The sequence below is a fragment of the Macrosteles quadrilineatus genome, unplaced genomic scaffold (genome assembly GCF_028750875.1).
Source record: "Macrosteles quadrilineatus isolate MER2022 unplaced genomic scaffold, UCM_ALF_1.0 Scaffold_8__2_contigs__length_117827958, whole genome shotgun sequence".
Classification (NCBI taxonomy): Eukaryota; Metazoa; Arthropoda; class Insecta; order Hemiptera; family Cicadellidae; genus Macrosteles; species Macrosteles quadrilineatus.
The window spans coordinates 4,060,757-4,085,947 of NW_026542601.1; the positions used below are offsets into that span (position 1 = coordinate 4,060,757).

The window sequence follows — 25,191 nt, forward strand, 5'->3', positions numbered from 1 at the left end:
CCGCGTATAATTTCACAGTCGGCGCAGGTGAATAACAACATTAACAACATAACCTGTACTACTAGTCGGCTGTCTTGGCGTTGTGTTGTGACAGCGCCAAGTTTGAACTCGTGACGTCACCGATCAGCTGGTAATTGAATCAGCTGATTCCCCATCCCTAGAGGATTAGGGAGGGGGAAGTAGTGAAGATCCCTTGTGGGCAAGGGATGCGACGACATTCTAATTCTGCGATTTCCAGTGTCAGGACGTGTCTTGCTTTGAAACGAGTGATTTTGCTAAACGTGTGCTTTAGTGTGTCAGTGAAGATCCCTGGAGTATCCTGGTAATTCGCCGGCTTTATCTTAATAGTGTGTACTATTATTTTTTATTATTTAGATTTAGCGATAAACCCTCATTTTATTCTTTTAGACGTAAAACTCACGGTAGGATCTTTGTCGGGTGTTAGAACCTGTATATGTCCGCTTTAGCGTATGCTAGGGCTCCCGTGGGTGGCAATAAAGAGTTTTAGGGATACAAATTTCGTTTAATATTGTGTTTACAATATATATTGAGGGTGACGGGGTTATAGAGGATATTTTGCCGGGATATTCAGGAGGTGTTGAACTGCTGCGGCAAAGCGGGCAAAGTTGAACCCGTCTCTGCAGGTCGTGCAAACACGAGGTCGGGTGGAGCACGCTAAGTGTATATTCGCTATTTCGCTAGTAATAATATTCTAAGTGTTGAGGTTGACGAAACTGCAACATTTAGTTGTTTCAAAATTTCGTTGAATGGTTTTTCATTATTTTTAAATTTAATTTAATTAGCTGTTCCCAGGTGTGAACGATGATGATGGTACAGTAGCGTTGTTGGTTACCGGTACTGAGTTCACACCTGATTCACACTACATTTTTGCGTAAATACAAATCTGTACCTGTGCTAGGTTGTTGAGTTAATTAAATAAATTATTTTTATCCGAACCCTGGAAACTTCCCAGCACGCCGACTTGAGCGATCCGCTGGCGAGAGTTGGTGACGTCTTTCCCGCTTTAACCACGGAATAGCGCATATATTCCGAGCGGGAAAAACGGCACGTTACAAAATGTTAAATAAAAGCATTCATGACATTATTTTTTTATAAAACCAGTGTTAGTTTCTGGTAATGTAAATTTAACAAATGAGGATGAATGCAATTTTGACATTTTAAATTGGATCAAGGTAACTTGTTTTTTTACTTGCATCTCTTCTACCTTACAAACATATAAAGTTTCATAAAGATTGGCTTAAACGATCAAAAGATAACATTTTAATCCAAAAACGTACAATATCTGATTTACGAATTGATTTTGGAAAACATTTATTCTAAATTTTCTCTTTATTTTGACCCAGGGAATCATTTCGTAAATTATGCATCCACCGTTTTTCAACACCCTGTATATCCATCAATGGTGTTTACTCGTGTACTTGGCACATACAAACGTCATCAATAACAAGTATTTAACATTTTTAAGGCAGGTTTTCTCATGTCGGCCTACTGATTACAAAAATAAATACACAAACCAGAGAGAGACACATGTGAAAGAAAAATAAATCAGATTAAATATAAACAAATTAACACAGATGATTACAAAATTATATTTTAAAAAGATCACCATTCAAACTATGAGGGTCACTGGTCCAGAGCCCTTATCATACATTAATCTCGGTTAAGGGAAAGCAAAACTTCAGATTGAGCTCTTCAAAATAACAGATCCACAATAGAAAATCTAAGATCACAAAATATCTGTTCACAAAAGAATTCTTTCCAAATTAACTATAAGAGAACAACACTTATATCAAGGAGCCCATTTTTTTAATTCATGCAAATCACTTTGTAAAAACAAAAAGATGGTGCATAATAGAACATAATAGTGCATGGAGAGGGTGCATAATAATCCCTTAATCACTCTATACCATCCACCACAAATCTTTACTCCCTGAAGAGCAAAATGTCTTTTTAGTACCCAGGGAGGTAAAGTCAGCTGTTGTAAACAGTTTGTTAGTGAAGAGCAAACAATCTTTTTGGTACCCAGGGAGGTTTTTTTTAGTTAATACTGCAATGTGACTACCAATATAGTTCATCACACGGACAAAAAGTGTATCTTCGACTCTGGCTTTCCTTCTGAGCTCGGTTAGAAAGGAGTCACTTTACGTCATAGTGAGGAAAATATTTTATCACCAGTTACAACAATTGTTCAAATCTAGCCTCGTACAAAGTGAAGGTCAGGTACAAATACACATTAGTTTTCAAAACTGTATTGTTTATTTAGTACCTTGTCAGCATCATTTTCACAAAGTCGGCTGCTAGCTGTGCACCTCCCATTAAAGTAGCTCCAACTACTCTAGGAGCTAATCCTTCATCTGCTATAAGAGCTCGGGTTGCCTTTAAAACTTTTCGGGATTTAATAGAATCGTTGATAATTTTCGTGATATCATTTTCTTTGACCTCTTTGAATAATTCCGCATTTTTGATAGCCTCTATTGCCACAATTTGCTTGAAGGTTGCCTCGAAATCCTCTTTGGAAAGTTTTACCCCCATGTTTTTTAGATGGTGCAGTTCGTTCAGTACTCCTCTTTCAATAGCTCTCTTCAAATTTTCATTTCGACTCACCTAAATTTGAAAAGGGACGTGTAAAAACATTCAATAATTTGCACATGAAAATGGACTAACCTAGTTATTTATAGTGACATATAAATAACTACTAAGAAACGCTGTGCTAAAATATTTAAAGAGTAACTGACATGGATCAATAATTGTACGTGAAACACTATTTACATAATTTAAAAATCAAATTCCGTTACTAAGGAAAGAAGTTTTTAAATACGAAATATATTTTCATTTGGTTTTATACAAGTAGTGAATAAAAGTTCCGATTATTTTAGGTTTGTCATAAATAAATTGTTTTTTTTTCAGATTTAAATACATACTTGCGTTGTCGGTTACGTTGGGATTGTGTTGGTTTTTTAATTGTATATAAATATTGGGTTTTATAAATACTGTTTTTTGTCCGATTAAAGGTTATTTCCTATTTTAATGTAGGTTTGCATAGTCTAAATGATCGTTTACTAAAATATCCTGACTTAATGCTATTTGAATTTAAATTACAAGATTTAGTTAAGTAGTTATGATTTAAAATACTTACTCTTTGTGGCTGTTGTGTTGAACTATGCACAGTGAGAAGGAGGATCAACCCGGCAGTAAATAGTGAAATGTTCATATTGACTTTCTTTGAATTAATATCTTGCAGACGGTGTTAGTTTATCTTACCTAAAAGAAATGAATTTAGTTTATTTAAAAAATAAACCACCGGATCACTCCATTACAAATGTCAACTATTTTGGCTAATAACAGGATTTGGACCCGAGTTTAAGTACCCTACGCTGAAAGCTAGTTCAGCCACAGTCGGGTTTTCGTATTAATTAAGAATGAAATAGAGGTCATCCAGTGGTCGAAAACTCAACAAAAAATATGTAATCTACAGACGTCTCTATTTTCACCCAATGAAGAAAATAAAACATGCGACTGGAATTTCTTCCATTTGTTTTGATTTTGTTCATATTTCGTCACCAGCATGGCAACCCATAAGGCCCGTGTTAATTGTTTGAATATTGGAATTAGTATTTTGTGCTTATTTGTTGCCTATTTTAATTTATAAAGGGATTCTGCACATCTTCATTCTAATATCTTTCTATCAGTATGTGTAGATTTCCCCTACGTTGCACACGAGCTGAGAAAAAGAAACATGCTTGCCTATTAATATATAAATAACTCAATGTGTTGCACAGATATGCCTCCATTATTAAGTACCTAGAGCCCAACATCTCAATAATGAATTTACATTAACATGTATACATTAACATGATTACATTTACATACAATCTAACGTATTACACATAAAGGAGTAAAAAAACCCGCCTAGATTTTAATCTAGCCAACGAGGTCAAGTTATTTTAGGTAAAAATACCCCTCTAACTGGAACTAACTCCCTAATGGAATAATATATAAAAACCTTAAATCTTAGATAAAAAAATAATAAACAACACTTTCACCAATAACAATAACTAGTACTGTAACACAAACTTAACATGCAAACAGTTGAACCTAAATTTTAGTCGTGTTACTTACCAATTATTTAAGTGATAAAAACCCATTATCTTTTCATTTTATAGGTACCCGACTATTAACTACCACAGCATTATGTAATAAGTATAATACATGAATAATAATGAACAATAGATCATTAATATTTGTTAGCTGTTGGTATCTTTTCGTTGTTATTATTAAATTATTTTTGTGAATTTTTAATGCATTAATCATTGCGTACCAATAAGAAAAGATATTATATATAGCATTTGAAAATGAAATCAGCGTATTTGGATTTAACATTGAAGGTTAACAGTTTTAATTTTAATTCTTCATTAAAACTAAAAATAATAAGAAATATACTCAATATCTACGTACATTCCTGTTATCAGTAATTCAATATCCAAAATATTTTTGCAATGTGGTTTTGTAAGCACATAACGTAAATCGTACACGTATAAACATAATTTCCGGTAAAACGTTTTCTGCACTGATCTTCCCATTCTAGGAATTACCGTAAACTTTGTTAAGGGAAATCCTAAGACGAAACAGCAAGATTGAATACATTTGTGATTAGCGACGTTTTTACTGTTTATTTTAATTTCTATAATGCAAATAAGTGGTTGCCTAGTTCAAATAAATAATTGATAAAATAGAAAAATTACCTTATCCAACCACAGTTGCTGGTATGACAACTAGTTTTGTTCCTTAGAACATCATCAGGTCATTGTATGCAACCACATCATCAGTGTATACAATGACCTGACGATGTTCTAAGAAACGAAACTACCAGCAACTGTGGTTGGATAAGGTAATTCTTCTATTTTATCAATTATATATTCTAACCAAGGGTCACAATGAATAACATAAAATAAAAAAGATCAATCGAAATTATTGTAAATAAAAGCTGGAGAAAAAATATATCTGGAATCATACGTAAAACGATGTTGATAAAAACTAAAAATATTTGACAGAATGTTTGGAAAATATTAGTAATTCTAGCAAAATTGACCGCACATACAGTACAGTACATTTAAAAAGTACAAAAGAAGAAGATCAGAAAGTGTACGTAACCAAAACTGGTATCTTTAAAACTTGTAGAAGTTGGTGACTATCCCTTGAGCTTACACCAATTGATTTTATATTTATCCAGTTTTAAGATAGGACATTTGATCTTATCCTTATAAAGTGAAGGTAATTGTTTTTTTCATATTGTAAATAAGTTATTTAATACAATTATGAGATACTATTGAACACCTAATTACGTAAATTGGTTTGGATTTTTCGAGAAAAATTCATTTCTTGCTAGTGGACCTGTTCAAAATTTAGAAATTCCTATGTACAGTGGAACCTTGATAACAAGACCCTCGATCACAAGTCACGCTTTGTTACAAGTGTCATTTTCTAATCCCCTAGAATTCCTTTTAGACCTAATTATTTATTATTGCAAACCTTTTTAAGTATATTTTAATAATCCCCATGAGAGTCTTGTTATCGAGGTTTTACTTATGAGAGCGAGGTCCAAAAAACTAATCTCATACTAAGTTAATCTAGGTCTAGTTTATTAGATTATTTGATCTTATTGAAGACTAAAAGTGAATAATTACCAGAATTACTCATAATGTTAATACAACTTTTCTATCCTAAGAAATTCAGTTACTTTTTGAAGGTTTGAAATGGGCCCAGCTGTTCCTGATCATTGGGCCATAAATGGCCTTGGCTATTGAAACAGCTGATCTTAGTCTGCCCATCCCTCAACTTGGGTTAAAATACAAACCAAGGGGGCGTTACCATCTCAATAGTCGATAAGGAAATAAAAGCATCAACTGTCAACACATCGTAGGCTATCATGCTTGCAAGCTCGTTCCATTTATTGATCTCTTATATGTCTAGATGTCTTACCAATATTATCACAGAATTTTCTTATAGTACTGTCCGATACGGTTACAGTTCACCTAGACGTTATCCAACAGGCAATATTTGTGTGAACTATTTACAAATTTGTCGGGTACTAGGTTATTTTTCCTGCCAGTTATCTTATATGATGGTATTAAAATTTAAATATTTAGTACTTTTTAGGGCCTGGGATCACACACTATTACCAGTATTTAATTTTAAACTGTATCATCATTCAGACCATGCATTATTTTGTTTATATTTTGATACAGAAAATTATTAGTTCCAGTACCTCATGTTCTAGTATGTGTCTGTATAACATTAGGGACCAAAGTATTTTCTCCCATGTCCTTTATAACATTTGAAAAAAAAAATTACAAGACCTTTTCTTCTGATATGTTAATACTGGGTACTAGTACTACTCTTTCCACCTAAGACCCTAATATGAATGGACTAATAAAGAAAACCCTTAATCTTAGACGAAAAAATAATAAACACCACTTTCACCGATAACTACTGAGTCGTGACTACTTTCCACCGGCGAATGTCACGACTCATAATTAACGGACCTAGTGTAATAAACAATTACCATCTTACAGCTGGTTTTCCTAACTCGTACTGATACACTATTGATACAGAATTCTTGGGAGACATATGTGAAAATTAAAATAAATTAAACAAATTAACACAGCTGTAATATTATTTTAACATATAAAAGTCAAATTTCTCACTAATTCCTGCTACTCACTAACTGATTCATCTCTAATATTCCAATTTACAGACCAGGGGCCCATTTCATAATAAACTACAAGTTACAAGTTACAACTTGTAACTTGTAATTTCCATTAGATTTGCATTGGGCGATCAGCTGATTTACTAATAATATTAGTTTGTACTTTATTATGAAATGGGCCCCTGGTTGAAGTTTGATATTCAGGTCGAAAATAGGAAAGTTAAAGCTAGGTTTCATATTATTGAATGCATCGTACAAGTTTGTAAAGATCCAATGTTACATGGGCATTACATTTTTACCTATAATTGGCTTGTCATATACCATCTGATTTCATTTCATAATATCTGCAAAAATGTATTTTTGCTGACTGGTAAAAAAACTTATATACGATCTTTGTTTTGCTTTCAACTATTCTGCTGTTTACACCACTTCCTTTATATCAGCATGCTCTCATAGAAGTTTAGTAATTATTTATAAGATATTTATAAAATATAAAAACATATAAAAACACTATTAAAAATTATATTTTGTTTTATGTTAATTGGTGAGACTCTAGACTGAATACAATACCACTTTGACTTCCATATTATTATGACCCATATTTTTAAGAAAAATATAATTCATTGATAATAAACAGGTTTAGAATTACATCTCTTAGGGTCATTTCATTGACTAACACAATAGGCTAACGTATGATAACAACTTCAATCAGTTAGGCGAATAAATTATTCTAATACTCTCATATAATTTACTGAAAGGTAAAATACAAAAATACACACTGGTTCTCAAAACTTTATCGTTTATTTAGTACCTTGTCAGCATCATTTTCACCCAGTCAGAAGCTAGTTGCCCACCTCCAATTATAGCAGCCCCAACAAATCTAGGAGCTATTTCTTCATCATCTGACATAAGAGCTGTGGCTGCCTCGAAAACCTCTCTGGATCTAATAGAGTCGTTGATAATTTTCATTGCATCCCTTTCTTTCACCTCTTTAAACAATTTTGTATTTTTAACTGCCTCTATCGCAACAATTTGAGTGAACTTTTCTTCAACATCCTTTTTGGAAAGCTTAACCCCATTGTTGGCCAACTGTTGCAATTCGTTGAGAATGCCTCTTTCGAGAGCTGTCCTTAACTTTTCAATTTTGTCCTCCTAAAATTTGAAAAGGGATGTGTAATAATAGTAAATACAAATTACCACATACCATTAATATATCATTTAGAAGATGAACATAATCAACGGTACAAACAATATATTTCCTACCTGACCAATACAAAAGGAGATTATGACTCAAAAATTGTATATTTTTTCGAAGATTTTAAAATTGCATCTGAAGCCTCTTTATCTTTTATCAACCATACAAACATCTAGATGAGATTTTAGAGAACTACCTCCCTACAAGCCACCAGTAAATTTTATTTCAGTATCCTGTTTTCTCTCGATAGAGTATGAAATGTATTACTCTGTTACTTGCACCTGGCATTCCGATTAAGCCATGTTCAAAAACAGTAATAATTATATAATTTATAAAATAAATTTAGTATTCAAAGAAATAATAAGTTTTTCAGTACGAAATTAATTTATTTTCAATTGTTCTTAAAAAGTGGTAAAAAAGGTTTCCCATACATATAATGTTTTTTTTTTTATTTTAAACAGATATTACTTGGGCTATACGGTAACGTTGGAATCGTTTTGGTTTTTAATTTATTTATAATTATTGGGTCGAATGAATGGTGGTTTTTTGACCAATAAATGTTTTTTTATCCTTTGAATTTAAATTTGCTTAGTTTAAATAGTCATTTACCAAAATATCCTGAGTTGATGGTTCTAGATATGTAGCTAAATTAAATAATTTAATAATTAAGTACTTATAAATGAATAATACTTACACTTCGCGAACTATGGACAGACAGGAGAACTATCAAACCGGCAGCGAATAGTAAAGTTTTCATCTTGAATAGCAAATAAAAGCTTTACCTGAAACACAAGTTAAGTTATTATTAATTAATTTTTAAATGACTTTTTTGAAGGAATATCAGACAGTGTTACTTTTTAACCCATAAGAAATAAATTTATTTTATTTCCAGTTAAACCCATCGGCTTAAGGCAATCTCAAAAACACAGGATAACTAAATTACATAAGTCAAGTATTTTGTTTCACAACTGGATTTGGACCCGGGTTCAAGTCCCCTACTCTGAAAGCTAGTTCAATCACAGTCGGGTTTTATAATTAAATAATACAATATGTTGCAGTGATAGGCCTAAAATTTAAATTTTATTAGGCACCTGGAGCCCAACATTTCTATGACGAATTTGGCTGCAACATATTTACATTTTTAAAAGTGAAGGATATTGCCTGATTTTAAATGCCTACGGTTCCAGACAAAATAATAATAACGTGGCAAACACCTTTATAAATAAATAACTAGTATATCAATCTTAAAGTGAAAATAGTCTAAACTAAATTTTAGTTGTGTTACTTACCGACTAAGATAAGAAAGTGATAAAGAAACAAAAATCTTTACATTATATACCCGACTGTAGCAATGTTTAATTAGTAAAAGCAAAAAACTATAATGAACAATAAATCACAAGTGTTTATTGGCTGTTGGTATCTTAACCAAATCATTGTTCTTATCAAATTAGTTTTAAAGATTTTAATGCATATAATAATGATTTGCCAATCAGAAAACACATCATCCATAGCATTTCTTAACTTAAAAAAATTAAATAACTTCGAAAATATACAAAAAAATCATTTCATTATTTTTTAAACTAAAAATATGAACTAACGAAATGTATTTACATAAAAGATTACCTGTTTATGCATAGGGTTTGCATTATTGTTTTCTGTTATATTTTATATTAAAAGTAGAAGAAGGATGAAAACATCCTGTAAAGTAGTTATTGAAGGTTCATTATCGTTCTCGACACATATCAGGATTAGTTTCCAATTTACAGTGCATCGAGGGGCTTAGTTAATAATGATCAATCATTAGTTGTCATGATTCAGAGCCTTTATCTAGGGTTATTGAGTAAATGATTGTACGCCAGACAATTCAATGAATTCCTAATAAATTATGACGTTGCCCAGTGTATTACTAATCATGCATCAATTGCGCCAAAGAGTTCCTTAATTGTGCCAAGCCCTCAAAGGGTCCCAAAAAATGTTCCTTGCACAAAGCCCTAGGTAGGGGTGTGTTGCCGGCAGAAGGAATGACCTTGTTCACATGTCATCCTAACACATCGTAACCTCTAACCTAAATTAACCTAACCTAACCTAACCTAACAAAACCTATCCTAACCTGCTTCATTATACAGTACAATATGTTAATGAACCCTTGGTGCAGTTAATGAACGTATTAGGTGGCTCCCTGGAGTAGTTGGCGCAATTAAGGAATACCTGACAACCTGACTCAGGTAAGTTGGCGCAATTAATGCCCACTCGTACAACTCAGTTGGTCTTATGAGAGTTAGATCACAGACAAGGAAAACAAAAACAAAATCTTTTATTTCCTTAGTCAATGGTTAGATGTAAGATTCCTATTATTTTTCATGGGTGATTTAAGAGTATGACAACCATGCATCTGAGTGGTTACCTTTAAATTTGAAGATTGTCGGTTTGATACTAAGAAGCGTGGTTTCTTGGCCCAAATGTCTTTCTTCACTGGGGTATCCAAATTTCTGATACAATATAAGTCGACATTAGATCATATTCTGAGGTCTAAAACAAAACCAAGGTATAAATTGTTCCTTAAAAAAACAAAAAACTTAAACAATTTCAAACAACTTTAACCAAACACCAAATAAAAATATATTTTCTGGCGTTTGGTGAAAATATTTTACATAAAAGTAGGGTTAAACCATTCCGTAGATTATTGATATATAAAACAATACACAATTTATGATGTTTATACTTTTTATCTACAATGTATATAAACACGAGGTGAATATTTTTACCATTTCTCACAGGAAAGATGTTCATATGCAGATCTCAGAATTTACAATATTACATTTCACAGAATTTGGTGTAAGTAGCTTATCAACAAGTAGAAAGACGTATCTAAGTAAGCAATGTTAAGTGCATAGTGATGTAATCATGTATTCCTGGAGGAAACCAACTAGTTTTAACGGGATACAATATTTTTATATACTTTCTGCTTGAAAGTAATTGAAAGAACTTCCGATATAAGCTTCAAATATTCAGGTTCTAATTTACCCTTCTAAGCTGTCCATGTAATAAATTATAGAAGGTGTCTATGAAAAACGTTTCATGACTTTGGGGTATAAATCCTCATACTGAAAGGAAGAAAAAAGTTAAAGTGAATGTATGTCCAAAAATGAATGTTTACCTAGATATCCACAATTTTTTTTATACATAACTATTTTTATCTATGAAGTTTTTCAACCGATGATTATGAAATTTGGTAAGCATTTTAATGTACACAAGACCTACTATTATGAGAAGAAAATAAAGTTAGTCTCATTAGAAATTTCAAAATGGCATGCGTTTAAATTGTTCTAACTTAAATAGCTAGAAAATGGATAACTTTATAAAAAAATATCAAGGGCACTTTTTTAGATTTTTCAATTCCCTATCAAAAAAATTCAAGATCAAAAAGATTGAACGGCAAGTAACTGAAATATGTAACTTTTTTTAGTTGTAAGATGAGGCTAAATAACGTGCACCCTGACTAACTTTGCCTCATTTTTACACCAAAAACGTTATATTTAAGTTATTTAGGGTCCGATGTTTCTGATCTTGGTTTTGTTTGATAGATGAATTAGATATGCCAAAAAGATTGTGCTGGTTCGGTGTTAAAAAACATAGTTATTTTCTAAAAACTTAAAATAATTCATTTGGAAGCCAATTTTTCGATTTGAAACCTCTTATATGCATAATCAAACTTCATTTACTTTGCACTTACACACAAAAAATGTTTTTAACAATTATGACCTGACACTCTGTATATTAAAACTTGTAAGTTTAAACAAATTCTAGAAACATATATAACCATTAACTCCTTCGTATTTTGGGAATGGTCGTGTATTTCTTAAACTATAAATAATATTATGTTTTCGAAAATGTAGTTTTATATTAAAACAGTTGTTCAAAGCTTCTCACACTTTAAAAATCTTTGGATGAGATTTAACTTATAACCAAATTTCTTAATTTACATTTATTCCAGTAAACAAATCGTTCGTTTTAACCCCACTGTTTCTGAACATACATAGAATTGATATTTCCTTCATTGAATTTATATACCCTTTGTTAAACTTATAATTGGTCCATTACCAACGGGTGTAAACTTTATATAACTCTAGTTACCAAATATCTTGACTCAACCCTTATGGATATTTTTAACACTATTTTCCTACAAAGTCAAACTATTGATTAGGGTGTGTTATAATACTTATAGACAAAATAATTCTGCGATTTATTAACATGCTTCAAGGAAATAAGTTCCAAGCAATTTCTGGCACCATAACAAATAGACCTGAATTAATACCACTAATTATTCAAAAACTATAGCATTCATAGAGACAGAAATCATATTACTGTACAAACTCTTAATAATATTTTCAACTCTGTAATGCTACAACATGTTGTAATAGCTATTTACATTACAAGTGTAGTAAGAGCGTTTTTACATCACGCAGGTGAATGTTGTGCAACGAACGGAAGCGAGTTGCAGAATTCACCTAAGTGATGAAAACACGCTCTTGCGTAACGTGTAACGTACTAGATTTTACCTGACCCGATAATATACAAGGGGTTGCGTACAATATTTTTCATTATCCATTTCACTCATCTTCTAACATTAACGTTCCTTTACAAACGAAAGCTAGGTTAGGAAAGTACTTTAAAGCATAACAGTAACATTCAAGCGCACAGCTGATTTCTGGCGTTGAACGTCGTTGGCTTCATAGAGGTTAAGTTGAGCACTCAATGTTATTTAAATGGGTTTCATTACTTCACTAGTGAGTTCTTGGAACTTAACTTCACTCGTGAAGTAAATAAGTTGTTTACATCACGCTTGGGATAGGGAAGATTAACATTGCGGTTTGGGTAAAATATGTAACAAAGATTTACTTTCAAATGCAACTCTTTATTCAGTAACGTGTCAAAATCATTGTCATCAAGTCTGTAGCTACTTGGGAACCTCCCATGATCAATGAACCGATCACTCTAGGAGCTATGGGCTCCTCAACGATTGCCAAGATACCATCCATCACCTCTCTGGACCTCATTGCTTTATTGATAACTCTGGGAATCTCCGTTGCATGGATTCTTCTGAAAGAGTCCATATTCTTGACAGATTCTATCATCAAGATATCAAAGAGTTTCTTCTCAGCTTCTCCCTTAGATAATGTCACTCCTGAATTTTCCAGATTTTTCAGTTCTTTTACAACTCCTCGTTCAATATCCCTTATTAACTTGTTAGATACGCTCTGCAAACAAACACAGGTGTGTAAGTGAAAAGTAATAAATAAAAACACATGTGGTAAATATAGTTGGGGATAAGATCAGAAGTAAAAGAATTAATAAGAATCAGATAATCTTCTTATCTTCTTCATAATCTTCTTATCTAAATCAGATAAGAATCAGAAGTAACTTCTTGTTAGGAACTGTTATAAAAACCTTTTGAGATTTTGTTCTCATTCTGAATTTAATTTACTTAATTTGTTGCTACATCTACTGAATTAATTTTTCAGTATGAAAAATGTTTAATTCTCTAAGGAATTAATAAAAATGTGTTCATACGAAAATTAATAATACCATTTTTCTAGACTTCTGCTGAGTGGAGTGCTGAATAGCAAGCAAGAGCAAACATGCTGATAGAAGCAGTTGATTCCTCATTGTGACCTGAAATATTTCAAAGACTTTCAACCAATGTACCTTATTACCACCATATATTATATTCAACCCACCATATTTTGTGTTCAAATGCAAGCCTGTTCCTCTCAATTCCTGTCCTTAACTAAGTTTGGGGTAAATTTAGGTGAAAATCAACAGTTTCTATAATAAATCATAAACAACTCATTAAACAAAAATACACATACTGCTTTAATCATTCATAACCCTTTTATCGAAATAACCTGAAATTGATAGGTTTGTTATGTTTTATATTTTAGTTAACTTGTCTTTTTATAAGTAGCTTACTAAAAATATAGCTATGCTTTACTACTATGTTTATAAACATTGTATAAAAACGGGCCAATTTAAATCTGAGTAGGAGCTTAGTTTTAATGTATATGTTATTTTATGTTGCTTACCAGAATCCTCTAAGGCCTCAAATCCGAAAGTTCCCCTTTTATATATTTAGCTGTTGTGTAAATTTAATGAACGAAATCTAATTAAACATATAAGATGAGCAATTGTTATTTATACACTTTTATCTATAAAAGCATTGCATGGTTGAATTTTAATTACTTAAATGTGATGTCGTCTTATTATTTTAACCATGTAAGAATTTAATTAAAATAAAGGTATTGTAGCTTTTCCTTATTAACCAAGGCTTAAATTAAGGGTCAGGAAATAAAATTGTCACCTGCCTAAATCTAGTAAAGCCTATTGAAAGACGTGTTTAATTCCTTTCATAATTTTAGAAATATAATGTTAAAAAGAAAGTTTTAGTACTTATCAACTAAAACTTTCTTTTTAATATTTTATTTTTAAATTAGGGCTTGTGAATACAACAAGAAACTTCGAGGAAAAAGCAATATCCTTTTGATAAAAGATTAATATTTGATGAACAGATTCCAGTGGCCTCGCCCTCTCACTCTAATAATAGATTTCTTACCCGATATCAATTTCAATTTATTTTTGCATCAGTGGACGTCAATAAAATTGTTTAGTTCTTAACAAACGACAGCTTTTCTTCTGTCTGAATATCAAAGCTGAATATTTTTTATGTAAATTCTTCTGTCAAAATCGAGTGTGACTTTTAAATTATCATAATTAATATCTTAATAAAAATGAATTCTTTTTGTGAAGAAAACTCATTTATGTAACAGGAGCAACATTGGTCAGATTGTACTTTCGAAACATCAAGAAAACTCTGAAACTTTTGGATTTTGTTAGGTATGGTGACTTCTAGCTTTGGTAGGTTATCGTTTTATATAATTTATACCAGACCAACTATAGCGCACACCTTTAAATCGGAAGGTCAATAATATCAATCAATATCAATAATTTAAAATGGGGACGCCACTATATGCGTGTTTTAATCCAAATATGAGTGAAGGATAAGTGTAGGATGATATTGTAGTCTTGTTAGTGACTAAGGCCGACATGTTCCTTAGACACCGCTGTTAACTAATAACCCACAGCCAATGGCAACTAAGGGACCTACAGGTAGCTGGTCCGTCCCCATGCAGAGTCTACTCTAGATTTCATCTGCTTTTGTTGATAAGACAAAACAAAATTAACAAAATCATACAAAACCTAACAAAATCATAGAACGAAGAAATGTTACGGTTAAAAACCTTTCCTCACAAAAAATGAAAAATGTGTAAATGTCATTTGAACACATGAAATATAAAAAAATTTGCTATACATTTTAAGGTTAACCCATTTCAATATATTCTTTTGGTAAAAAAGGTAGGAGCCTAGGATAACTTTTTCAAAGATTTGTCTTTGACTCTACTGAAGAATTGTTCATTTTGTGGTTAAGAATTGAGTTAAAGAAACCATGAAGTCATATTTTACCTTATTGTTGCCTACTTTTAATATACTTAGCTACCCATGTTCATAACATAAAATATTAAAAAAATATAATGATAATTAACTTTACCTCTTTTCAAGAACACTAATGTCTCTTAAGTTTATGTGGATGAATTGTTAGTTAGTCGTTACTCCATTATGAAGACAATAATCATACTTCAGGGACGCTGTATCATTGTGAACTAATGACCGAGTTATTGTAAATTAAGCCCCGATGTACTGTAAATTGGCAACTAATCCTAATATCTGTCCAGAATGTTAATGGAAATTCGATATGTGTTATATAGACTGTTTGTCATCAAATAAGTGAACCAATCAATTAGGCTAAACGTTAGTATATGGGAATAATTATGTCCCTTTGTAGTTTGAAGTCGATTTAAAGATATATTATGTATAACGTAATGTTTTCCAAATTATTTTAGGTAATTATACTCATTAAATTGCGTTTGGACATAGTAAAAATATGTGTGACATACACATTTTAATTGCCTTGTTTTACTCACTAAGACAGATTTGTAAACTACCTGTGATACTAAAATAAAAAAAATTCTTATTTATTATTTAGTTTTTTATTTTCTCTATATATTTGTTGTTGAATTTAACATGATAGTATTTTTTCTAATAACTGTTTTGAGTTGAAAACTATAGATACTAGACTTTTTATTTCTGTATTAAACCTTGTGGGGCCCACTGTGTATTCTAAATGCACTAGAAGGGTGTGTGTTTTTCTGTTCATTATGCTTCTTTATACTCCCTTTGAGGAGAGTGAGCCGTAGAACATGAGGGTTTGGTACCCCTGGGGGGGGGGTGTTCAAATAAAAAAAATGTGTATTGGCAATGTGATATTGCTACCCTCAATGCCTGGCCTGACTTAATGTTTACGTTTCTTTCAGGCTAAGAAATTCCTAGCCTTAGAAAAAATCCCCTAGCTTTCACATTTCTGAAGAAATTCCTCTAAAAAACCTAAAAAATATACCTTTGCTGCAAACCTACACAAATTGAAAATTCAGAGTTAATTGATAAAACGGACTTAAATTACTGAGTTATTGCAGAAAACAGTTTTCATTTACAACCAATAAAATTACAAAGTGGGCCGAAGCACCATAAACCACGAAAATAGTCTTCTCTTTCTCCAAGTCTGATTGGAGTCGTCTCTATGAACTCTAATCAGGATGGTTTTTTCCTAGGACGCTAGGCACGAGCCTGGGATTGTTTTTCACATTACCTCAGGCTAGACCTAGAGACTGTGGCATTATCCCTTAAATAAAATCCATTGGTGATTTTGCATGATTTGAACCCGGGACCTCATGGACCGAAGTACCGCGCTCTACCTCACCAAGTCCACGTACTCCATATCTTTTCCACATCTACTTTCAATACACTGTTTTTATTTTCATGTAAAAAAACCAAACATTTATTCTAGTTAATATTTATTTAACAATTGTACAGTTTAGTATCGGGTCAACATCATCTTCACAAAATCTGAGATCAACTGGGTGACTCCCATGACACTAGCACCTATTACCCTTGGTGCTAGGGGGTTCCGTAATATTTCCTGATAACCCATTTGAACTTCGGGACTGGCCAGTGTTTCAGCAATAACACCCTTTACCACGTCGTAGTCAAATGCACGATCAGCTGCTTGTAGTTGGAAGAACAAGTCAATATTCTTAATTGATTCTATAAGAGTGAGTTCGAAGAGTTTTTTCTTTGCTTCATCTTCCGAATATTTCAATCCTTGAAGGGACAGATGGTGCAAGGAATCAGCAACTCCCCTAATAAGAGCTTCATTCAAGTAGGTGTATGCCCTGCTCTGAAAAAAATAATCACGAACTTGGTTTTAAAGGCTGTTACTATGTTTGGTTATTTAAGTAGCATCCAATCAGGATTGACTAGCCGTTATCAATATTCTTTTACAATAGAATTTAATAAAATAAGAAATACTTTGACTTATTAACCATTATATTTGATTTTACATAGAATATATTACAGTTAACTCTTACTAGGCTACCAATTAAGTCCTGCAATAATTAAGCTTGGTAAAAGTTTGCGTATTCAACAGTAATCGGTTATCATCAGTGGCTTCAACGCATCTTTCAGTGGCCCAATTTCACCATTGTAGATTAAGTTTATTGTAAAATTAGCTATTGCTTTAACATTGGAATTAAGTGCCTATTCTTATCGCTAATAAAACTTTATGCTAAAAATAACTCCCCATGGTTTTGGTACGCATGATAATAAGTAAGTTATCTCAAAAGATTTTCTTATTGGTTCCATCTTCTCTTCAAATAAAATTGGAATAAAGAGAATCTTGTGATGTATTCAACGAAACATAGTTGAGTACCCTGTTTCCTGAATACGTTTGAAATATCCTTCTAAGTTATTTGAATGCAGTTAGATAAATACAAAATTTGTATTTAAATACCTGAGGTTACCTGGGTTCTCTAGTAATTAATTACAAAAGCTTTAATTTAAATAAAAAATTATTAACTCGAATAACTTGTTAACTAAGAGAGGTTTCTCCTTTCACAAGTTATAGTCAACTGGTTAAGTAATTTACTATTTGGTTAAGGAGTATAAATAAAACGTATTCACATAAATGCTAATGATAATGTTAAAAACCAGTAGCATCTTACTATGAAAGCAGCAGGGGTATCAACAAATACCTTACACCTACCTTATAATATTGCTGGCTGTCCTTAACTAAGACCATCAAAACCATCCCAACCGTTATAAGTGGCAACTTCATTTTGGACTGCACTCTAAAAAAATACAATCAAATTAAATCTTATTTATACATACTCCCTTATAATATTGCTGGCTGTCCTTAACTAAGACCATCAAAACCATCCCAACCGTTATAAGTGGCAACTTCATTTTGGACTGCACTATATAAAAATACAATCAAATTAAATATTATTTATACATACTCCCTTATAATATTGCTGGCTGTCCTTAACTAAGACCATCAAAACCAACCCAACCGTTATAAGTGGCAACTTCATTTTGGACTGCACTATATAAAAATACAATCAAATTAAATCTTATTTATACATACTCCCTAAAAATTTAACAGTATCTGCAATCTCAGTGTTTTCTCCATCAACCCTTATTACTAGGCTGAGGGTGGAACTATAATATTTAATGAGAAAACCAAAGTAGCAATCAATAACTTCTGAAACGTAATTTTGATAATGATAGAGATTGTATCCTTTTATTTAAAGTTGAAAAACCATAAAATACTAAATTAAATAAAAATTAAAAAACGTTGAGCAGTTGTTGAAAAACAGCTTTTACGTTATTTTATTGGGTTTTATAGGGAACTCACGATACATTTACTTTTGAACCGTAATTCCTATGACAATGAGAGTTGTACCATTTTGATTAGACTTACAAGGACTATAACATACTACATTTTATTAAAAATAGTTCAGGACTTTTTAGATGAAATTATGCTTTTCTTGTTTTTTTTTGTTTTATATAAAAATTCCCTTTAAATAAAAGATTAAATGAAATGAAAAAAAACCCGCCTGGAGATACCATGGTTTAGTACATTCCTTTTAGGTACTAATCCGATAACAAAACTAAATAAAATTTGGATATTATACAATATATTTTTGAGATTTCATTATTCTCTACATCTCTCTTTGTCTCTACTTAAGAATTTCAATAGAATATGCTGAATAAAAAAAAATACCAAAACCAAAGATATTTTGGCCATCTTGATATATAATACGTTTAATTTATGTTTTGAAAAAAAAACAAAAAAAAAACACTGATATTATTTCAACAATAGCAACCTCATATTATTAAGGGAATCTATTAAGTGGTTTTAAGTAACAATCTGCAAAAAAAAAGAAATGTATGTATACCTACCTTATGGATTTGTTAAATATCAACGAGTAAAGTGATCAAATTTATTTATACAAAAGCAAATAAAAGAGCGATTTCTCCAAGGAGATTACCGGAACGAATTTTAATATCGAACTCCAATAGCCGTGAAGTGACAGATATTATCTGTTAAGTATATTTTACGATTCATCCACTTATCAAGTTTTTGTCTTTTTAACACAGAAACAGTTTATAAACTTTGATCGACAAAAAACAGTTTTTACATAATTTTGTTTGTTGACTACTAATAATTGTTTGTGAGTCATTACACATTTTTAGATTTTATTCAAGTTCTTTTTGAAACGTGTATATCGTAAAGATATTATTTTATATTATTTTAAACTAATTATATTTTATGAGGTTTAGCTGAGGATCTAAAGAGAATGAAGGAGTAAGATGAATAATAAAATTACATCCAAAACCACGCAACTCTAAAAATAATCACTAGCTTCGCCCCGGCGTTGCCCAGGTGGGTCAACATAAAATTCACAATAATGGCAAAACAATTAATATGAAAACAAAAATATATACGTTGTATTATTGACAAATAATGTATTTTATTTGAAAATATTTTGAGTCTTGTCTCTTTCCGTTCATATAAGCTGGTGGTGGTACTTGTAATTGGTAATTTATAATTACATTTCAAACAGTAGGCTACAGTATTAATATATTTACTTACAATCTTCAGAATTTATTTGCTTGGCAACATTTAGATACATAATACATTCTTTGATGTTCTTTTAACTTTTTCTCGGAATCATGACAAAACGCTTAAAGCTCTCTACACGCCCGTTTGAAAAGCATTGTTAGAGTATTAAGCCCGTTTTACTTTGTTGCATGAGTTATAAATATTTCTAAATATTTCTAACATTTCCTCTCTTACACACACCCACATTTTTACGAAATTCAGCTCAGTTAAAGAGCGAATACAACCTGTTTTGAATTAAGAATATCACTATTGTTAGGTGACACACATTTTACATTGTAAAATAAAACATCAACGAACAGTTGGTTCAAAGTAATACAGTACCTATAATATTAAGGGTCCCTTTACCATTTCCATGTTTATGGTATTTGCATTTAAACACCTACCAATGATTATACAAACTAAGAAAATAACAATTACACATACCATTGACTACAAAAACACAATTAATTGCACATTTAGCATTGATTTAGGAAACAAAAGGTGAAAAAAGGGTTTCAAGTTGATGTCTGAGTATCATTCTTTGTAGTTTTAATTTTTAGTATTGATTTCCCATAAACCCTCATACATTGACGGGTTAGAACATGTTTAAGCATATTATGGTTAAAATTTGGTATTATAGTACATTTAATTCCAACCAACATAGCGAAATTCCCATTTCTAAAAAAAAAACTTTTAAAACATGTTACAGCTTTCGTGGTATTTCCTTTAAAATATCATAGTTATTCCAACTACTGATGAATGATAAAGGTTTCAAAAAGCTGCTGGGAGAAAGTGAGCTAGATTTATGATACCGTTTTTTTTTAAATTAGTGGTGCTATAACGTCCTGCCATATAATTGTACAAAATATCATTTCCATGACAGTTTATGGGATAAACTATCAACTACATACGTGGAACACGAACTCTCTGACAACCCAAGTTGATTGAAAATTAATCACATTCCCGGTTTGTCTGGTCCAGTGCAATGCAGTTTATGCCATGACTTTAACCCTTTGCGGGTGTACTCATGACATAGATATTTGGAACAGCAATCGAAATGCATAATTGCATCAATATTCTCGTAAATGTTGATAAAACTATGAATTACTTCTATAAAATTAGTTTTTAATCTTTAAATCTAAATGTTTTATGAATCTGTGTAATAAATAGGTTTTTATACTATGGAAGTAATTTTGTTCAATGTTCTTATTTTTATAAACCAATAGCAAGTAGTATGTTATAGTGACCAAGGCATTAATAGCTTAACGATGCTTACTTTTTGAATTTACCCCTAAAATAAAACAAGAGCTAATCAAAATCTAAAACCTTTTCACAGGGTACAATTGAGTGCAGATTTATATATAGTATTTTGACGTCAAAAGTAATATTTTAAAAATTTATACCTGAATTATGTAAAACTTAGTTAACAATAAAAAAACAAAACAATCATATACATACGGATAAAAAGTAATAGTGGTTGTAAAAACAAGCAAAGGTGCATTTTTTTTTATGCACAGCAATTCTAACCATTCATATGAATCGATAGTGTCACCTATCTATCTTTCTACTCTTGTAGTTGTATAGTTTTAAAACCCCTTTGTACTACTAAATCTACAGTTCTGCTGAACCGATTTTATAACTTATGGGTCAGTGGGAAGTTTACTCCATGCAAATTTGCAAATAGTTATGAAAGTTTTTTTGGGGGGGGGTTTAAGGTGACAAAACGTGCTTACCCCTTGAAATACATTGAAAACGGGGTTTCACCGTTATTATGAAGACATTTTTGGCTGCCTTCATTGGGTATTTTTAAGAAATTGCATGTACCGTAGTAGTTTTATAGGAAATAAATGTAGAAGTTATAGTGGTGAGAAAATACTGAGACAAAGATTGATTTAAACTTTATAAAACTAAATCAACAGTTCTACTGGATCAATTATGTTAGTAAATGGATCATCATCGTCTAGTTCCACAAAAAATTATGAAAATTTGATTTTATTGAAGAGTTATAGTGAAAAAGTAAAATACAAATTTTATACTGTATAAGAAGAAATACATTAAATACGGGATTTTCCTCTTTGGTTGATTTCCTGATCATTTAGAAGTCATTTGCAAAAAACAGTTGCCAAATTTATAGTGTTGAGAAAATATTGAATTAGATATATTTCTGTTAAATTTTGTACAACAAAATCTACAGTGCTAGTAGGCCGATTTGATTATTTCGTAGGCAATGGAAAGGTTCATCCATGTAGATTTGAAACTAATAATGAATTTTGGATTTTTTAAGGTAGTAATAGGTTTGCTGGTTTGCATAATCTGATCATCTGGAATATGAGTTAATAATTTAATAAATGATAGTTGTATTGTTATAATCTTGAATTTTATTTTTTTACATTTTTTTGTTTACAATATGCATTTGTGCAAGCAAATATTAAACAAAATTTTTTTAAAGACCGTTGTATTAAACAACAATGGCATCTGTTGCTAGTAAAAAAAAATTGTCGTGTATGCCACTCACATTTTATGTTAGAAAATCAGAGAGCTCTTCTTGACAAAATTTATACTTTTGTTATCAAACACATATTTGGTGCTATATTCGATCACCTTGATCGCTATGGGAGGGGAAGAGTTAATACTATTCATTCAATTTCACCTTTCGGGCTAAAAAACTAAGTGACGATTTGTTTAAATAAAACAAACAGGTTAATGCACTGATTTAACATTGGCTATATTTACTGTTAACAATCGTAAATATATGTTAACAGCTTTTGTTGGAAAAAATACAATTTTCCTTGCTCATGATATATAGGCTACCCTATCTTTGTCAGATGAAGCCTGATTATGACTTGCGTTTCTCATCGAAATTAATGGGCATCTAACATCTAGCATTTTAATTACAAGTTTAATTGATTATGGCAGTAGCAACAACATTTCATTCTAGAATTAATTACATGTCAATAATAATTTAAAGTTGAAACTTATGAACGAAGTTTTGATTACTTTCAGACAGCACCTTACAGTTTGTGGTTGGTTACATTTTGTAAGCAAGTTTGCTCTCATAGCAGTGACAGCCAGTTGGACGGAGCGATCACATTTCATGGTTTTTAATACAGCAATAGAAGCATTTGATAGATAATACAAAATATAATTTTTTAATGAATTTGACTTATCAGTTTCGCTCAGAACTTTTAACACCTATTTCAAGTTACATAAGTAAAGATGTGGACATTAATGTACATACATATGCTTTGTATTGGTATTTTCATTGTGTTTGCTTGCTAATGTCATCCGGTGGACCCACAGTTCTGGTTGAACCCGTCCTTGAACCTAAACCAATCGACATTTTCACAATCTTGGTCAGATTATGCAATATAAGCAGAAATAACCTTGCATGGATCCCTACGATTAGTAGAGGTAACTTTTTGAAGACTTATTTACCTGCTTTGAGAGAATGTAAAAATGGTGGTAACCCCCCCTTATGAGGTTTGTTTTATTAAATTTTGTACATTTAGCATAATTATGAAAAGTATTGTTTTCAAGCAAGTGATCTACTTTCAACTATCTTATAACATTGAAAAGGTAGTTGTTTATGCGTGTATTGCTTGTCTTCATTTTCTACAAAATATCAGGCACTTTTTGAGAACGCATTCTGCATTTTCTTTAATATGACACTCTTGCGAATTAGGTATTTTCTTGTAAAACGAAAACGCAATAATATACCCAAAGTCGTTGTCAACATAACAATCAATACAAGTGTGTTGCCAACACAATGATAGGCTTATCATAATAAATATTTCAAAGTAAATAATAACAAAGCATGCTCATAATAGCCTATTTAGACAAACTACTGATTTGAGAATACCTAGTTGTTTAAAACTGCAGAATCATGCAGTGGTTTTAGTTCCTAATAGCATAAGATAAATGGTATTTGTTATAACCTTATTTAACTTCGTAAATCAAGTCTGTAAAATGCTGTATCATCATCTGAATTTTTTTCTTTGTACTGTGTTTAGGTCAAGGCATGATTTGAACATATTCAATGGCAAATATTCAATTATCATCATGGCAACCCATAAGGACAATGTTAAAATTTAAAGACTTTTAGTTACTTTTAAGTTATATAGGCATTATCAAAATTTGAAATTGGTTTCGTCTAAGCCTTCCAAACATTTGACAATACAACCTTGTTAAGTTTGACTAAAATTTGTTCATCCGTTATTGAGTTAATGTGCTAGAAAGTTTACATTGAAGTCGATCCCAAAGAGCTTCGCTCAGCTCGATTAGTGTCGAAATAATAAATAATTCTAAAGCGTTGATGTTATCTGCAAAGCAATAAACCACGCTTGTACATATAATAAGGTAATCAGTTCTCATTCTTCTTGGTTAACAAGAGAGTCTTTATCTGTTAATTTGGTTTCTTCTCCTCGTTTGGTAAACACATTATTTTATGCAGTTAAATGTTTATGTAATTGACCACTTATTGATTTTTTAAATTATTGATTAATGAATCTAGGCTATAGCCCACATTTACCAATTAGACAAAAGCTTATCAAAATATTAGTAATATTATTGGTTTTTTAATCCAGCTTTGAAAACTTGTTTCTAGAATAAAATTTTAGAAATATTTTAACATTTACAGTTGCAATTTTTAAATGTCACCCATGAGTTAATGTTTTGATTTGGATTATTGTAATTTATTGATCTTGTTTGTTGCAGACCTAGGCAGATAAAAATAATATATTACACGTTTGTCGTAAAACGATTTTACTAATGTTAAAAATATTAACCCTTCGACAACAGTGCCTACATACCTACAGCGTTATTGGCCTGTGAAACTCAGCCTATTGAGCATGAACAATTTAAGTCTATGAAGTATAGTCAATTATTGATTATAGTCAATATATATCGTGATATTCATTATATTTAATTTTTTAGGTGATGATGAAGCTTCCATTGACGGTCGTTGGTTTTGTGTTGTTGTTTTCAGTCCAGGAAAGTATCCAGGAATTGGGACAGGTAAGTACGATAAGTTGAAGCACATTTCTTGAAATATATTGATATATGGAATTTATATTTTAGTAACCATGTAATGTGTGTACACAGTTTGTTACTTACAAATTGGAATCGTTAGCTATATAGGTATCTAGTAATGCAATTTAC

General features: G+C 31.3%; 3 protein-coding genes and 1 long non-coding RNA gene across 4 annotated transcripts; all 4 read right to left on the bottom strand.

Annotated features, from left to right (window-relative positions):
- Positions 1–2,258: 2,258 nt before the first annotated feature.
- On the bottom strand, positions 2,259–3,282 carry LOC129001874 (uncharacterized). The gene is made up of 2 exons (XR_008491507.1): positions 3,158–3,282; positions 2,259–2,625 (listed from the first exon to the last, which is right to left on the bottom strand). It is a non-coding gene; the product is annotated as an uncharacterized LOC129001874 (long non-coding RNA).
- A 4,227-nt stretch (positions 3,283–7,509) lies between these two features.
- LOC129001806 (uncharacterized) lies at positions 7,510–8,701 on the bottom strand. The gene is made up of 2 exons (XM_054429254.1): positions 8,617–8,701; positions 7,510–7,879 (listed from the first exon to the last, which is right to left on the bottom strand). The coding sequence occupies exons 1-2, from the start codon at positions 8,677–8,679 to the stop codon at positions 7,532–7,534; spliced, it is 411 nt and encodes a 136-aa protein (XP_054285229.1). The 5' UTR covers positions 8,680–8,701; the 3' UTR covers positions 7,510–7,531.
- Positions 8,702–12,816: 4,115 nt separating this feature from the next.
- LOC129001800 (uncharacterized) lies at positions 12,817–14,092 on the bottom strand. Its single transcript, XM_054429247.1, has 3 exons — positions 14,006–14,092; positions 13,509–13,595; positions 12,817–13,180 (listed from the first exon to the last, which is right to left on the bottom strand). Exons 2-3 carry the CDS (start codon positions 13,587–13,589, stop codon positions 12,842–12,844), a joined length of 420 nt encoding a protein of 139 aa, XP_054285222.1. The 5' UTR covers positions 13,590–13,595; positions 14,006–14,092; the 3' UTR covers positions 12,817–12,841.
- A 2,791-nt stretch (positions 14,093–16,883) lies between these two features.
- On the bottom strand, positions 16,884–18,216 carry LOC129001869 (uncharacterized). The gene is made up of 2 exons (XM_054429325.1): positions 18,133–18,216; positions 16,884–17,268 (listed from the first exon to the last, which is right to left on the bottom strand). Exons 1-2 carry the CDS (start codon positions 18,202–18,204, stop codon positions 16,906–16,908), a joined length of 435 nt encoding a protein of 144 aa, XP_054285300.1. The 5' UTR covers positions 18,205–18,216; the 3' UTR covers positions 16,884–16,905.
- Between the last annotated feature and the right edge of the window lie 6,975 nt (positions 18,217–25,191).